At 40.5% G+C, this 17,561-nt stretch overlaps 1 protein-coding gene across 2 annotated transcripts in view; it reads left to right on the top strand.

Annotated features, from left to right (window-relative positions):
- Positions 1-5,350, top strand: part of spata20 (spermatogenesis associated 20) — a 40,711-nt gene extending 35,361 nt beyond the window's left edge. For both annotated transcript variants that reach the window (XM_032573633.1, XM_032573634.1), the window contains one exon: positions 3,844-5,350. In XM_032573633.1, coding sequence (XP_032429524.1) covers positions 3,844-4,038 — 195 coding nt within the window. In that variant the 3' untranslated portion in view covers positions 4,039-5,350. The remainder of the gene's footprint in view (positions 1-3,843) is intronic.
- The last annotated feature ends 12,211 nt before the right edge of the window (positions 5,351-17,561 follow it).

Here is a 17,561-nt window from a genome sequence, read left to right as displayed (position 1 = left end):
AAATTTCTTTAAATATATTGTGGTGTGATGAGGTATACTATTTAGCCAACTGAATTTGCCCCCCATTCAGGCAGAAAATCTATCTTGACTGCCCTTATAATTGATTGCATGTTACAATTTTCCTAGCTTTTTATCATTTTCTTAGTATTTAAATGTTTTGTTTTTTGTCACTGTAGCAAAACAGTTGATGCAAAATTTGCTCATAATAATAAGTGTGTTCCCCTTGCCTTGTTTCCATACGTCATACGTTATAACAGTAATATTTTCTATTCTTGAATATGGTGCTACATAGCACACAATGTCTCTGCACACGGCACAACATGTCGCAAAAACACTGCTTGGATTGTGGCTAATTATTTAGCTTATACAATTGAGGCCTCTTTGTCACCAATATATTTAGTGACACTTTTTGATGCAAAATCAAAATGTTTTAGAAGTTAGAGTGGTGGAAAGGTAGGAAGATGTTTGGTTGTCAAGACAGCAGAGGTAGGCTAGAAGCAACTTTTCCAATAATACCCTTGTGTTGGCATGGAAATAATGAATTTCATTTTTCTTTTTTTCTGAAAAGAACTCTGTGTTAATGAGAAAAATTTGCAGAAGCACAATTTTTCACAGTGGCTGGAAAGATTACTCATTATATGGGGTCTATGTTTGCAAGGCACACAAAGCAGAAAGACGATGTTTAATTAAGTATTTGTTTATTTGGCGCGAGTCAAATCATTAGCAACACATATATTGTACAGCCCCCCTTCATCTCCAAGCAGAAAAGAGAGTGCAAGGGAATAAAATGCCTATACCTGAAGTGATGTAATCTGTCATTAACATGGACATTTTTAAAGAACAGAGTATCAAATAAAGGTTTCTATTTAAAGGTGCTACAGCTTTATTTCATAGAGCATTCTGTACTGGACCCTGATATCACCCTGTACTTAAATTGATGGGACTTTATTTTAAAATGTGAAGCACCAATCCAGCTCTTAACATTTCAAACAAAGTTGTTGTAAAGGTTCATGTAGAGATACTTTTGTATAGTCGAGGTTATCTTATGCCATTTGCTGACCTGTTAACGGGGAAATCACCAGGCAGGAAAATGTCCTCATAAAATTCTTCCACATAGCGCCGTAACCTGGACATGCTCTGCACACAAAGTGGATTTTAGAGTGACCCCACAGGCCAAACAAGTTTCTTTACTACCTTTAGATTCACACTACAACTCAAGAGGGGAGCTCTGGTCCACCTACAAATCTAGGTCTCGGTTCGGTTGGCGTGAACTCTGGCGTGGTCTGAATGCATATGTGGCTTCAAGCAGACCGGAGAGCAATCCAAAAGCAGGGAGCGAACTGTAGCGCAGGGCATTCTGGGTAAATATGACCAAAATAAATGTGAGTCTAGCGCTAGAGGGAGAAATGGCTCGTGGTTCTTACAAGAGAAATCCTACAACCACTAAAATCTGATGCTACTCCATTTTTGTTTACATTCTGTGAAGTAGGAAGTTCTGAGGTTTTCACGTTGCTGTCTTCAGTGGTTCTTGGTCCAGCGCCACCACAGGCGAGGAGGGGAACAAGTTTTTCAATTAGTTTGGATCGTTTTACGCAGTGTAGTGTGAAACTGAATCGCATCAGCTGAAAATGTAACGCATGTTGCAACTTTGGTCTCCAATCGATGCAAATCTGCCTGGCTGTTAGGTGTGAAAACACGCTAAAATGAGTTAATTCTTACCTCAAGTCTTCAAAACATAAAACAGATTTCACCCTGTTATCGTTTACCCCATAGTAAAACTGAGGGGTAAAAGCTAAGTTTGCCCCTCCGTGTTTCAGGGTGTTGGGGACCACACCCGCCAGCAAATAGCAATAAATCTGTGAAGACCCCGTCTAAATATTGCAAGAAATTTCTTTGAATCTTTTTAAAGTAACCTTAAACAACAGATCTCCATTATCCTACAGGTCAGCCAAACTGTGCTTAGCGCTCCAGGTTTTGTTCGATGTGTTGTTATTCAAAATTTTCCGCTTTTCCTTATTTATGAGGTAAATTCCGATGTTAAATATGTTCTGCCCATCACACGACAGTCACCTTTACGATGCTGTCTTCCACTCCATCCTCGCCTGTCTGTCCTTTCTGGCCCAGCTTGCTGTTTATGTGCTCATCTCACTCGGTTCTGAATCTGGTGAAATGACACACGTTTGACAGGAAGCAGCCTCGGGCACAGACAGGGCAGCCCTCTTTAACTTCACTCTGCTACCTGACTAGCAGCACACTGAAATACAAACATGCCATCATGAGCAGAAACAAAGCTACGGCAACTCTTCTATCTGCTCTTCAGTCGTCATGAGACATAATCCATCAACGACCAATAGTTTTGGATCTTTAAATACATTTTATTGATAAGCTAGCATGGATGTTAGTGGACAGGTGAACATTGGATTGGTTCACAGAAGCTGTTCTTCTTACTGGCTAGTGTTCAAAGGACCATGACAGTCAATCAGCCACAGCTGAACACGGCAGTTTGAGAATGTTATTCTGGGTTGGTTGCAGGGGTGTGTGTGTGTGTGTGTGTGTGTGTGTTTTGCAGCATTTTATGGCTACACAAAAAAGACATGCTAGATAATGATCCAACCTGGAGGGTTCTCTTGACACTAAATGATTGAAACGTTAAGGCTTAAGTGATTGCATTACTTTTTCTTTTTTTTTTTTTACAGACTTGTACTTAAACGCATAAGTAGCAAAAACAGTCTTGACTTGATTTAGACTCCTGATCAACCTTTATGTCATTGTCGTGGAATTTTCTCCATTTTTCTTTCTTAGAAATAAATCCTAATTGGATTGAATTTATTTTTTATACCTCCCTAGCCACACTCAAAGCACATTCACCCACAAATGTTCTCACACTCACACACAGATATGCAAATCTGCAGGCGACTTGGGTTAAAATGCTTTGCCTCAGAAATGCTTTGACATGTGGCAAGAGGAAGGTGGGATAGAACCAACAACCATTGGATTTCAAGATATCTATTTGCTGAGACAGACTTGCCGCGAATACAATAACAAATTCCACAACACTCAGGTAAACATCAAGGAAACTGAAATAGCTGGTATACAAGCCACAGACAGCAAATTCTTCTGTGAATTGATGACTTTGATTATTGGACCAGAACTTGCCTTTTAATGACTTGAGACCTGACTGACTTATCTCTTAGACATTTGAGCCTGGACTCATCCCACAAGCATTTGAGGCGTTTCTTGGAATTGCTTCACAAGGACTTCAGACTTTAGTTAAGAAAACAAAAAAGTCCAAAGCCTTTTATTGTCATTGAGCCTACAGAACGAGATTCAGAGTGCATCGCTATGGATGCACATGTAAAATCACCCCAACGCTGGTAAAAAACATTGTTAAAGGGTTAATAGAGGAACCATGTTGACTTCCTGAAGGCGGAGTTTCAGAAAGAGCAGGAGCTTCTTCCAGAGACGGAGGCCCAATCTCAAGGCATGAAATGACAAAGTCAGATGTCTTTGAGTCTGTACTCGCTTGATTTTTATAACTTTATAAGTGCTGGTAACATATTTACTTTATTGTGCTATAAAATGGGATTATGTGTCTGAGAAATACATAATAATGGGTGTGGAGGCATCAAACTCCAAAAATCAGAGGTCTGACACCAGCTCCCTGATTGTCAGCTGGCGTTCTTTGACTAAACAGTCTTAACAGGACAATTCTTCCTCCTTTCTTGATTTATTTTTTTTAAGTTCCTTGATTGAAATGGTGCCCAGCATGTGCGGAGCAGTGTTTTAGGGCCAAGCCACTGACTTCTCTCTCCCGTCTGCTTTTTGTTTTGTTGCCCCCGACAGGTTGTGATGCACACCGATGGGAATCCAGAGAGCTTCCTGTGCCAACGTCTGCCAGCGCTGTCCTCCATGACCCAGCTGGACGGCGCCGCCACGGCCTACGTCTGCCAGGATCTCACCTGCTCTCTGCCTGTCACCGAGCCCCAGGAACTGCGGCAGCTGCTCCTGGACGGAGCCATGGCGCAGGAGGTCCACTGACTATGGGAAGGACAAGACTGCATCCTGCAAAATCTGCTGCTTCCTGACTTTCCCCTCAGTGAATACCAAAGCTTTAGAAAGTTCTGGTGCAGTGCCTCGCAGACGTAACGAAATAAATTCCTCTTCCTGGTTTTCTTCCAGAATTCAGCTTCTTGCCATCGACTCCTGAGCAGCTTCCCTGAGCTGAAAGAAAAGCAGCCCCACAGGATCATGCTGCTATTGCCAGGTTTTACAATGAGGTGCAGTGAGTTCAGTGGCGGCTTTGACATGTAGGTCCAAACGTTCAATTTTAAACAAAACCAAAATCTTCACACTTGAAGTTTTTGCCTCTGCGGCCAAAGCTTCAAAATTTAAACTAATCTTTCGGCCACAAAATTTGTTAAATAAAAAAAAAGAAAGCAAAAATAATTTTGGGATTTTTTTTGTTTTGTTTTAACTGCTCGAATATTAAGCATGATTTTTAAGAAATTTGTAAATCCCTAAAGATCGAACACATAAAAAAGATGATTTCCAAATTTTTGAGGATCAGTTGTTTTTTTTAATTTGTTGGCCAAATTTTTACCTTTCTTGAATTGTGATCAGGGAGGCCAGTCGAAATCATTTCAAGGGCCATAAGTGGCCCTTGGGCCACACGTTAGACACCCTGTTCTCTACTTTAAGAGGGAAAATGGTCGTACTGGAATTTATTTAGGGACATCTGAGTTAAAGGGGGTTAATATAAAAGGCACATATATTTATTTTTTTATTTGTGAACCATAATTTTCCTTACATTGGTATAGAACATAAAATCCCAATAAAAAGCATTCGACTTTATGGTGAGATGGCGAAACTTGAACATTTCAGTGAACACTTTTGCAAGTCACCACATTATGCAAACATGGTTTTTGACAGTCTAATATTTTCTATTAGTGGTAAAGCGTTACCTCTGCAGCAGCATCCTATTAAAAAATATGCAACACTTGTACAAAATACTGAGGCTTGACTGTAAATGCCAGACTGCTAATGGAAAACAACTTCAAACCACCGATGTGAGCCGTACGGAAATTAATTTGAGCCGCACTGTTGTCGTCCGATTGCCCAAATCTAAAGGTAGAAGCAAGCCTTTTTTTTTTTTTTTTTTAAGTTAAAACTGCTTCATGTACCAATTTCTGTAAATTAATAGCAGCAAACAAGCAGCGCTTTGCCACATTATTAATGCAACTGTTGTGGATTTTATCCTGAGGCTATGACATGAAAAAAAGAACAAAACACAATGCATATAAAGCATGCATTTTTTTTTCTCCTGTTTATTTAATAAAATTATTTTCTCGCATCTGAACAGTAAAAGTGAGGCTTCTGTTGCTAAATGTCTTCTGGTCATTTAATCAGGTTAATACTGAGAAAATTTTGAGGGGTAGAAAATGTTTAGTTTATTTATTTTATCTTATTATTTTTTTTTGCAATTCTAAAAGTTCTCAAGCTTTATACACTTTTCTTTGGCAGCTGAAAGTTTCTCTTTGGCAACATAAAAAATATTTGTCTGACAGGAGCTACTGGGATGACCTGAAAGGAGAATTCAAGATATTCAGTCGTTGAGATTTGTACATTTTCTTGAAGCCTCAACTCTGATTCTTAGTCCCACAAATGCATTTCAATGAGAAATTTGACACCAGTTGCTGTTTTATAATGTCACCAGATGCGTTACCAAAGATCAAAACAAACTGACCATTGATTAAGCAAGCTGAAAAGAAGCATTAGTAACATTCTTACATTCCATCCTTACAAATCTGGATTGTGGCAGGAAACCAACCGCAGCCGACCTTTTGCCATTCACAGTTCAGTATTCATATTTAGGTGTATTTGGTGGTTAGGTATATTTAGAGGGGATCAGAAGCATTGGTGGATTTTAGCTAGCCACAGACGGCTGTAATCAATAACTTGTCTGCTGTCGTTTAAATGGAAAAGTTGTGAATTATCAATGCAGGTGTTTGGGGGTGTATTTATATACATAAGCATGTAAGGATTTTAGAAAATCTCAACGTCAAATTTTTTACCCAGTTAAACCAGCCTGTATGTTGTATGAATTGTTTCATGTTGGAACAACAGAGGTTTAAAGGGGGGGAGTATGATATAAATCAGCTCTTTTGAGCTTTACATCATGTTATAATGTTGTTCACTCATCAAAAACATACACTGGAGTGTTGCCTTGATTCTTTTATAGATGCTTGAGAAATACTTTAATCTCCCGTAGCAACCATTCAGCTGTGCAAAACGCCTGGGTGGACCTAGCCCCGCCTTCGAGGAAGACGAAGTTGCAGTTTCCAAGTTTCCGCCTCACAGAGCAGCCCTCCCCCGCAATTTCCCCACTCAACTCCTTCAGACTAGCCAGCAACAATTAGCAAACACCTGGCTTATCTGCACGTCTGCGGAGCTCGTTATAGGAGCTACTTCTCGGTGAAACGCTGGTAAAAACGTCGTTAAAGAATTAATAGAGGAGCCATGGTGTGATGACTTCCTGAAGGCAGAGTTCCAGAAAAAATTGTTTTTAAAGAGACAGAGGCCCAATTTCAAGGTGTTAAGTAATGAAGTCAAATTTACTTGCATCATATTTAATATACATAGCAATTTTATACCAACTGAAATTAACATAGTTACTTGATTATGCTATAAAATGGCACTGTTAACCTGAAAAATACATGGTACTGCCCCTTTAAATAAGTCTCTGAGAGCCCAAAGTTGACATAGACGTTCATGACGTATTAATGTACACTTGGTAACTGAAGTTTCTTTTCAAAGATGTTGTCCTTGAAAGAACGTGAGAAGCAAGAGCAAGATGGCGAGCAGGTTTGCCTCCTAGAGTCTCCCTGGAGGCTGTGAGTGCAAGCAGGAGACGAGAAGTGAGGAGGTGTCAGTCGCCTGTGAGGTGAAAGGAATCGCCCTGCAAGAACACCTGCACCATCTGTTACTTGTTTCCTTTCGGCTTCCCTTCCTCAGGTCTGGCTTCACACAGGCCTTGTCGCCTCAAGAAGCGAGGGAGTCGTTTTAGGCAGGGCAGAACAAAAAGAAGTGCCAAGAAGAGGAGGAATATTAGACACAGAGACAGACAGCTGAGAGAATCGAGAAAGCGGGAGTGCAATTGTTTTTTTGTTCTATTATAGAATGTCCCGCTCTCACTTTCCCGAATGTGTCAGATTGGGAGCAGTCGGGGTTTTTGCCACTTTGTGGTTTCCTGCTCCTGCGGTCTCATCCGCGCTCTGTGTCTCGGCCTATCATCTTCCACCAGGTTGGGACCTCGCTTGTCTCTCTCCCTCGAGCGCGTTAGCTCCTCACTGTCTTCATTTGTTCTCTCCTTTCTTCTTTCTTCACTCACACTCACCACTTATCGCGCTCCCTTCTTGAGTTCCATCAGTCCCCTCATTATTGTTCTCCACTAATTGTTTTGATGAGCTGCACAAGCTAGATTTTAATTAGCGCTACGATTAGCGGTTGGCCTCGGCAAACCCGTTAGCCCCGCTCATAATGAAGTCATAACCTACATGCCAGAGATATGCAACGATAGCAGAAAAGGCTTTATTTTATCCCTCTGTTTTCTTTGTACTGAACACACTTCATCGGTGCTCGACATTAGAAGGTGATAACATTTTACACTCATAGTAAAAGTTCACAATTAATAAAAAAGACATCATATTGGCCGTGGGTTGTGAAATCTTACGTGAGCCGAATCATCTGGTTTTAAAGATGTCTTAAATCTACTGAGGCAGCTGTCATTTCTTTTTCTTGCCGTCTGAAAGTGCTGAGCCGGCCTGTTGTAGTAAAAACCCATTTCAACCATTTTAGCTTCATGAACTTTGTTACACAACACTGTGGAAAACAGCTTTTCCCTCCTTAAAGATGTCTTTGTTTGTTGTCCCACTTAAATATTTCAGATCATCCAGTTTTAATACGAGGCAAAGAGAATCTGAGTAAATACAAGATGCCAAGTCAAACGGACCTTGTGGAGAAATGCTAATCGCCCGTCTCCTTTCTTGTACCATGAATTAACTGAGTGCACCTTTTAGAAAGTACAAAATCAGTTTTCTTAGCCGCTCATTAATCAGATAAATTTTAGATTTGGATGAACAAAGAGTCATTTAAATAGAACCTGTCTGACAACATGAAGTAGGTTGCTGTATAACTTAGGAAACAGATGACCAGTTTTGGTTCCTACTTGCTGGGTCGACCTCTTACTAGAAGCAACAGAATTAGAAACTTGTTTGTCCCAAAGGCCGATCTGTCCTTCTAATGCAAGAACGCATAGAGGGTAATTGAGTCGAGTGTTTGATATTAGTGTTTTTGAATGTTGTCGTTTATTTATGTATTTATTTTTAGTGTTTAGGGACATAATTGCTCTGTAACCAACTGCTCTTCAGAGACATGGAAATAGTTTTCAGTTAAGTTGAGAAAAAATATCATTGACATGTTTCAGTCTTGAACGGGTTGCAAAGCTATTTCTAGGACTTTACAACTTCAGTAAGCTGCAAAAAGAGACTTAACCACAAATTTAGAAAACAGACAGTGGTGCCCAGTGATAACTCTTCTGGAGGTCATGAAAGCACTCAGAAAACATCTTGGCTGTTTTAGGAGTTTGTAATTTAAGTGGGGCCTCGTCCGGGATTATCTTGAAAGTGGCACAGATAAGTGTGGTAGAGTTTGGAAATAATCCTCCCTTACAACAGTTTGATGACTGTAGAAAAGATGATTTCTGTTAAGTTGCTACTCTTTATGGTGTCTCTGTGTCTAAATCTATAGCAAAGAGTGAAATAAAATCTCCTGTCTTTATTTGCTTAGTTAAAATAGAGGTATTCTTATTCAAAATGAATAAGGATGAAGCTGGTTAAATTTCTGAACCTACTGATCAGCCTGAGGTTTGTGTCGAGGATAGAGCAATGAAATCTGCAGATGGGGGTCAACTATTGGTCCTTCTTCCACAGTGTGACACACAGCTCTACATTACGATGTCACCAGGTGACTCAGAGCCCATCCAATCACTGAACAGATGCTTAGAACAGATAAATGTGTGGATGTGCCAAAACTTTCTCCAGCTGAACAGAAACAAAACTGAAGTTATTATTTTTGGACCTAAAGAGGAACGATCTAGAGTTATAGATCTAGAGTCAATGCACAGCTTCAGTTATTACAACTAAAAACCAACGATCAGCCCGAAACCTGGGAGTAGTGATGGACTCTGACCTGAACCTCCAGAGCCACATAAAGACAGTTACAAAGTCGGCCTTCTATCACCTGAAGAACATTTCCAGGATTAAAGGACTAATGTCTCAGCCAGATCTAGAGAAACTCATCCATGCGTTCATCTTCAGTCGTATTGATTATTGCAACAGCGTCTTCAGAGGTCTGTCCAACAAATCAATCAAACAGCTGCAGCTGATCCAGAATGCTGCTGCTCGCGTTCTCACTAAAACCAGGAAGATAGAGCACATAACACCAGTTTTAAAGTCCCTCCACTGGCTCCCTGTAGCTCAAAGAATAGACTTTAAAATACTGTTGTTAGTTTATAAATCACTGAACGGCTTAGCACCACAATACATTAAAGATCTGCTGTTGTTGTATGAACCTTCCAGACCTCTCAGGTCTTCCGGTTCTGGTTCTGCTCTGCATCCCCAGAACCAGAACCAGAACCAAACGAGGAGAAGCAGCTTTCAGCATCTATGCACCACAAATTTGGAACAAACTTCCAGAAAACTGTAAAACAGCTGAAACACTGACTTCTTTTAAATCTCAACTAAAAACCCACCTGTTTAAAATTGTATTTGAAATGTAATCAATTACAAATTTATTGATGGAACTTGACTTAATGTCGTGTTTTGATTATTGATTCTATGTTGCATTGTGTTTCTGTGTTTGTAATGATGTAAAGCACTTTGAAATGCTTTGCTGCTGAAATGTGCTACACAAATAAAATTTGATTGATTGATTGATAATAGTTCATAACTTTAAAATTATACTGACCATCATTTGCATTGACCATTTAAGAAAATCTGAGAAAATATCACTTATATCACAGAAACTCATAATTTTACCACTGAGCCTCCTCAGTGGTAAGAGAAGGCTAAGTCCATTATCTCCATCCTTTTGACAAAGATGGAGATAATGTCATTAACCTGTTAGATAAGCCTTCCCCTGCTCACACATGTAACTTTTGACATAGGGAAAAAATATGTCCTTAGTTCCACCATTCTTGGAGCCTGAGGTGGAAGCGTATGTTAATGCTTTTGAGAACATTGTAATTTCCCTCCACTGGCCCCAGGAGGTTTGGTCCCTTTTGCTGCACTTCTTATGACTGATGCATGTCAGTGTCAATAGGCTCAAGGATTACAAGTACTTTTGCAAGAAACTGTAAAATCACCAAACATGAAGCCAGTGGAACTAGACCCAGGATTCCTCCATCCAGCCGAAGACAGAAGAGATGTCTTGTAATGATCCGTTCCCCTACCCGGTTTTAAAATGAAGAATCTAGCATCATACTGACCACCTGGACAGCATATGGACTTCAGCTAAACGTTACCTTGGGCATATACAGTCAAAACTGAAGTAAAAGTGACTGTTGACAGGTTGTGTTGAATCACCTGTCTGTCTCATGATCTGCACTCTGGGGAAATTGCTAAACAAGATTTCAAGTAACACACATAATTCGTGTCTTTCCTGTTTTGAATCTGCCTGCATGTTGTGTAATTTGCAAGCCCTGAATGTTTGGAACGAATTGACCGCATATTTGTGTGGGCTTGTTTTGATGTGAGTTGGAAAGGGAGATGAAAACTTCAGTTTCTCTATTTACAGGTTTGTGGATTTGTGTGATTCCTCCAGTTAGTTTGCATCAGGAATGTGTTCTGGTCTTTGGACGGGTATAACTCAGTTCTGTGTGTGTATATTTGTCTGTGTTTTCGGATTCACGCAAGCCTGTGCAAAAAGAAAAACGAAAACCAGGCCAACCTAAGTTGCGTGTGCTGTTGTCTGTTTTGTCAGATATGGCTGCTGTGTCTCAGACTGTGATAATGAGGCCACAGGGGGCCATGAACAGAGGCACACCAGCTTGGAAAGGGGAAGAATGTTCAGAAGCAGCGGAGTGAGGTTTGTGTGCGTGTTGGAGATGCGACTCCTTTTATTCTGCTGTTCTGTCGCCGAATTCAAAAGCCAGATTTCGCTCAGGTCTGATGTTATCTTGTGATGCGCTTGAAACTAGTTTAGTGGTTTCATTTGGAAACGACTGGAATAAAGTTTCACTTTAAATGAAAAAAACGTATGTTTATCTGTAGAAGCTTAAATTGCAAATGCACACTGAGATTAAGATTGAGCTTTACATTTTCCTTTTTTATATTTTTTTATTTGCCTAGGTGTGGGTCAAAAATAGCTACATCACTCCTGAGGATGTGGTATGCTTGCACCTTTAATCAAAAGCATATACAGTGGTATGCCCCGGGGTTATGAACCACAACTGTCTGCAATTAGCTGAATACTGCCTACTTTCAAACACCAAATATACTTTAGCATTTTAAATCTTTTTTAATGGTAAACACTGATAAGATCATTATAGTGGGGGCCTTTAATATTCATGTTGACACCCAGGATGATAGCCTAAATGTACGTAGGCTTTAATGCTATCTTAGACTCAATTGGCTTTACTCAGATAATTCGTAGTCCTCCCCATTATTATGGTCATATTAGACTTTGTGCTGATAAAAGGCATTGAGTGTGAAGAAGTAACAGCAACTCCCCATAACCCTGTGCTGTCTGGTCATATTTAATAACCTTTGAGTTTATTTTAGCCAACTATTCCAAAACAAAATTTTTTGTTATAAAAGATATTTATCAGACAATACTATAAAAACCGTTAGTCTGTTTCATGTTTAATTTCCTCTTAATCTCAGGGAAACAGACGGAAGGAGAAATTTAATCTCTAGCCATTCTTAAACTGATGTTCTTGTTCATAGTGACTTCATCATTGCATGTGGCTTTAGTGAAAAAAAAATCTGCAAATAGGCGAATTTTCCACTAATAGTTTGGAGTCATGTTCCATGGAAAAATTAGCAAATTGGCTAAGTGGTTTAAAAAAAGGAAATCGAGTCAACCGGTACCGGTCCACAGAATCCAAGCAACACGTCGATTCTGTTTTCCTGACCAGAGACTGGATTGACAAAAAAAAAAAAAAAAAACATTGTGCGGCTCTGACTTGTACTCTTTTCCCATGCTTTGTATAGGCCGGGACAATTTCAAATAATTACATAGACTTTAACCCGTTCAAAATTTTAACGCAATTAATTGCTTTTTTTTTTTTTAAAACCTACATAGGTTCCGGTTGGAACGTTTCTATTCACATGCTTCTAGTACCGCCATAAATCTGTCGCACAACGGCATCCGTAAAGAATCGTGACGGAGGACAAAGCCGCATCTATTGGCTTACTGGGGTTTATTTTCTGCTACGGTCCGAAAAAGACTATTCACAAGCACTCTTTTAGGAAAGTCGTGGTTGGTTATTAACCTAATCCGGAAACGTTTTAACAAGAGTTGCAGTACAGTAATTTAAATCCGTATTTTGAAGGCCCTTGTCAAGAAACACCTAAAACAGGCATGTAATTTTTTTGGACCTGACTAGCAGGTCATGCAAGAGGAGGTGACATATTATCTAAAGAGTGAGCTGTATGTGGGGAAGACATGGTTGTGCACATGCTTATGAAAGCAGCCTGCGGGACAGTAGCGTCGTCATGTTTATGCCTGCCACCTTCTTGCCCCTTAATGCTCTGCACTTGTGACATTTCAACCAGTGCTATGCAGATGACAGATCTGAGTAGACAGGAGTGTTGGATCACGGCTCAAACTGTACTGGATGCAGCAGTCAGGAGCAGCAGAGTGCATCGAGCCGTGCTCTGTCTCGCCAGCTGACAGCCAGGTGGAGACGGACTGATAACAGAGTCCCTGTTACAGTCTGGACTGGAATTCAACTCTCGGTTGACAGAGGTGGCACGGGCAATGTGTTATTTACAGCGTCGTGAAAAAGGTATTTGCCCACTTCCAGATTTTTTTCCTGTTTTTGTTTCTTTTTCCATCAGGATTAAATGTTTTAGATTAAGCTAAATCTGTGATTAGACCAACACGCACAAGTGGAAAATGTGGTTTTTGAAATGATGGTTTCGTTCAATAACCGGGGGAAAAGAACTACATAACCAACCAGGTCTCTGTGCGATAAAATAACTGCAATCAACCAAAACTTATTTGCTTAGGTTTCACCAGTCATGCACAGACAAAAAAACCTGAGAAATTAAATAAGAAATGGAGATAACATGTACAAGGTGTACCTTCTGAGGAGTGGCCTGACCCAGCAGCCACAAAAGAACCCAGAGTATCAATCAATGCACTGCGGAAGTTATTTGTCTCACTTAAAAGTCAACAATGCCGAAAGGACTGGGCCAGATGAACATCCATGGGAGAATCCCAAAACCCAAACCGCTCTTTCTCTTTAAGCCAAAAGCAACACAAATGCCTGTCTCACATTTCCCAAAAGCATCTTTATGATCCCCAAGAGTTTTGGGCAAACGTTTGTGGACCGATGAGACAAAAGTAGAATTTTCTGAACAGAGGTCGACCCGTTACATCTGATGTAAAACTTTGATGAAGACTTAACAGAGTAGCAAGAGTAATGCGATTTGCATTGTGCTAATTTAACCGTCTTCCACTTTTGTAAAAATACTGTATTCATATTTATAAGAGAGAAAAGCTAAAAGTTGTGGAAATTGCTTGTTTAGCCTTGTATGTGTATATATATATATATATTGTATATATATATATACAGAGAGAGATCTATATCTCTCTCTCTATATAGAGAGAGATTTAGATAGATAGATATATCTGTAAAGTTCTTCACTGAGAGAGAAGTATAATCAAAATCACATTTTCTGTGGTCTTTGGTTGTTTTTTTTAACTCTCCCATGAATGAAGCCGACTCCGACTCTACAGACGTAAAATGGGAAGGTCCTTCTGGAGCAAATCATCCACAAACCATGACATCAAACGCTGCATTTGGTTTATGTCAAGCATATCCATGTTTGCAGTTGAATCTGTAATTCAACTGCAAAGGTTTGATGTTTAAAACTTAGTTGGGTTCAGACATTGTTTTTATAACAGACGACATTAAGTCTTATTTCAAAGTGTCAAACTTTGGCCTGTTGTCGCTTATTTGCTACACTGCTAAGTGCTGGATGTTTCCCTGCTTCAGTCCATCTGATTTAGACCGGTATGTCAAAAAAAGAGCTGGAATAAAACCTCACTGGAGAGGTAGCTAGCTGCACCTTTTCAATTCGAGCTTCCTGGAACAGGGTGACAAATGAGAAGAGTGTTTTAGCACAACAGTCTTCCACGCTCCTTCTTCTATGGCTTGTGATTATCTTGAGTTCCAAGAATACATCTTTCCTTTTTCTGAAGAACAAAATATAAACTACATGCTGACAGCTGCTGGATGTGTTCTCGCCTTACCGTGACTCGGCTAACAAGAGTTAGGGGGGGGGGAGCGAGGATTACTTAGTCACATTCTTTTCTTTCATCTCGAAGAGAACAACATCTTATCAGTGGGTTATTTCTACAATTTCCCTCGCTTAACAAGGAGCCCCTGAATCAAACCTGTCCCCCGACACCTCCGGGCTCTCGCTCTCTCTCTCGTTTCTAAGCCAAAGGGAGACTTAAGCCTCTGTGTAAACTCCTTGTCCGACAAAGAGCTTAGGGAGGAAGAAGACGGGGTGTTCACGTGAGCCGTTTAATTGCAGCTCTGTAAACAACGTTCCACAGGAAGAGGATGTTCTGTTGCTTTTGCCTGCCTGACCCACCTGCCACCAGTAGGAGCTGAACTCAACGTCTTCAACATTCAAAGCAATGAATGGTCCGCCAAAAATTGAGCTAGCTATTATTTTTGTGTGTGTGTGTGTGTGTGTCCGGTAGAGTCCGATAGAGACCTCAGATGGTGTTACTATGTTTCAACAACTTCCTCGTCTGTTCCGTTTCCTTGCACTTTATCTGGACTTGTAGAACTCGCAGAACAGTTAGAACCTGATCTGTTGTTTTTGTAGACTTTTGTTTGTAATTTTATTCGGTGCAGCTGGAAGGATTTTTTTGCTCTTACTTTTTTTTCTTTTACTTTCGGAGAGTTATGATGCGTTACCGTGGCAACAAGGTATTTTTTTTTTTATATCTAGAAGCAGCAAGTTATAAAACAACCCCAAATCCCGGAGAAGTTGAAAACGGTGCAGAGCAGACCAAAGGGAGAGAGAGAGAAGGAAGAAGTTCAAATCATCTCTTCCGTCCACCGTAAGGGACAAGGATCATTTTCCCAGCTCCAAAGTTCCTCTGCCCGGCTTTCATACCTTGAATATGGCATGTAAACAGGAGCGGCAAAAGCAGATGAGGTGGATCAGCGGAGCTCGCCAAAACCTGATGGTGCCATCAAGTACATGTGACCTCTGCTGCCTGGAAATCGAACTGTTAGCATGTCTACTAACCTAGCATGTTTTCACCTTGTAAACATGCTAGGTTAGTAGCTTAGATTTGAAACTAGTTCTGTTCTGCCTATCATAACAGCTAAAACTGCTCCACATTTACAGTAGATCTCTAATGAAAGCTTAAAAAGTTAGAAAGATATTCCCCTGTAGAGCATATAAACTTTAGCCCCATCATTGATGGAGATGTCATTGGCATTTTAACAAAAAAAAAAAAAGCTGACTTGGAACAGTTAATTCAGTAAACTGGTAGCATACCGTGACATGGGGTCAATGTTTGCTAATCCCATCTAGCTCGCCTTTCTCTTTTACACTCTGACAGAGGAGAGTTCAGAGATGGGGAAAGAAGATAAGTTTCATTTGCCTTGTAAGTTTGATACTTGTGGCATCTTGTGACTAAACTAGCTCATTTTTGCCAATCAGGCTGATGGCAGTGTTACGCATCAAAGGATTGCAGAAGCACTTTTATTATTAACAGGTTATTTTAACCAGACACAGAGCTCGCCGTGTTTTCCATGTCACGATTCAAAACCACCACATCTAGCAGCTTGTTGCAACCAAAAACAAACATTTTAAGCTAACTGAAGTTAAATCCTCTAAATTAATTCAAGTTTAGAGCAAAAATAATCACTATAAAACAATCGTGATCTTTTTGGTTAGGAGAAACAGTTTGGTTTAAATGTTTAGTACTGTACTATAAGTTACTGCGTGGCCACAATGTCTGACGAGCGCCATCATTAGCTTGTGGCCATACGGCAAGGCTTCATGTAAAGCTGCAGCAGCGCCTCCTACAGTCACAATATGGTGGTCACAGAACAAGGTGAGACACCTGGACTTTTTTCATTTCGAAATGAAATGTTGGACCTTGGTCTGGACGTTGTTTCAGTTCCCTTTTTTTTGAGGCCAATGAATGTTAATATATTCAAAGGCCAGTTATACTATATATGAAATATATATGAAATGCTTTGTATGAAGTTTGTCAGTGCAGTGCTGTGTTTCCAAGTGAAGTGGTTTCTCCAGCTGGCGTTGATGCAGTCTCTCCTTTCAGACAGATTTGTTTTGAACTCGGATCAATGCAGCCGTAACTTTGCTTCGACTTCGAGGCAGCAGCTAACATTTCGGCTGCGGAGTATCAAAGCCAGCAGGATGTCAAACGGGGGAAAAAAAAATCAATCTCACGTTTCTTTCATTCGCCATGAACGAGAGCTGCATCAATCCCCCGTGTTTTTATTTTGACTGGACGAGAAACGATAGGGCCTTGGCTCGTGCTGCAGCTGCGGGTCGACCAAGTTTTGATTCAGTTTTCCAGTAAAAACAAATGTCACATGTATCCAATCACGGCTACCGGCGGGCCGAAAAACAGAGGCGTTCTGGAACAAGAGGAAAACACACCAGAACTAATCAGAACTTCAGTAGCAAAAACACGGCGAACACGCCTTGCCCCCGGTCTCACCTGCTTTCCCCGTAGATCCATCATGAGCGGCCAGGGCCGGGCGGTTCGGTGTGCGGGGAACCAGAGCTGCGGAGGCCGAGCAACTAGTTCATCATGTTAGCCTAGTTTAATGAAGGCAGAAGGAAAGAAATGACCAAAAACAATCCTTTCATCCCTTCTTCAAAACTACTCTCTCCCCTTTTCCTCGTTGTTTTCTCCCCTCGTCTGTCACATTTTTGCGTCATGCTCGGTGAGAGGAACAGAAGCTGTTGTGCAAGGCGGTCGGATAATTACATGCTGTCTGCTCCTCATTTCGTCCGCTAAATTGCAATCCCTGTCAGTGATGGTGAAAGGTAGAGGCCACCGTCACTGGTGCTCTGTGTGTGTGCGTGTGGGTGTGTGTGTGCTGGCTTTGCTGTTTGTCATACCAAAACTGTTTTTGACAAGTTCTGGGGCTTGTTTTAGATAAGACGGTTAATACAAGAAAACAGTCAATCCCAGCATTAAAGGTTAAATATGCATGTATCTTTAACTTTTACATGTTTTATTAGGTTGAAGCAACAGACTCGATGGGTTTT

The sequence above is a fragment of the Xiphophorus hellerii genome, chromosome 10 (genome assembly GCF_003331165.1).
Source record: "Xiphophorus hellerii strain 12219 chromosome 10, Xiphophorus_hellerii-4.1, whole genome shotgun sequence".
Taxonomy (NCBI): domain Eukaryota; kingdom Metazoa; phylum Chordata; class Actinopteri; order Cyprinodontiformes; family Poeciliidae; genus Xiphophorus; species Xiphophorus hellerii.
Note: the sequence above shows the minus strand (reverse complement) of the source record. Positions and strands in the feature narration are given on the sequence as shown.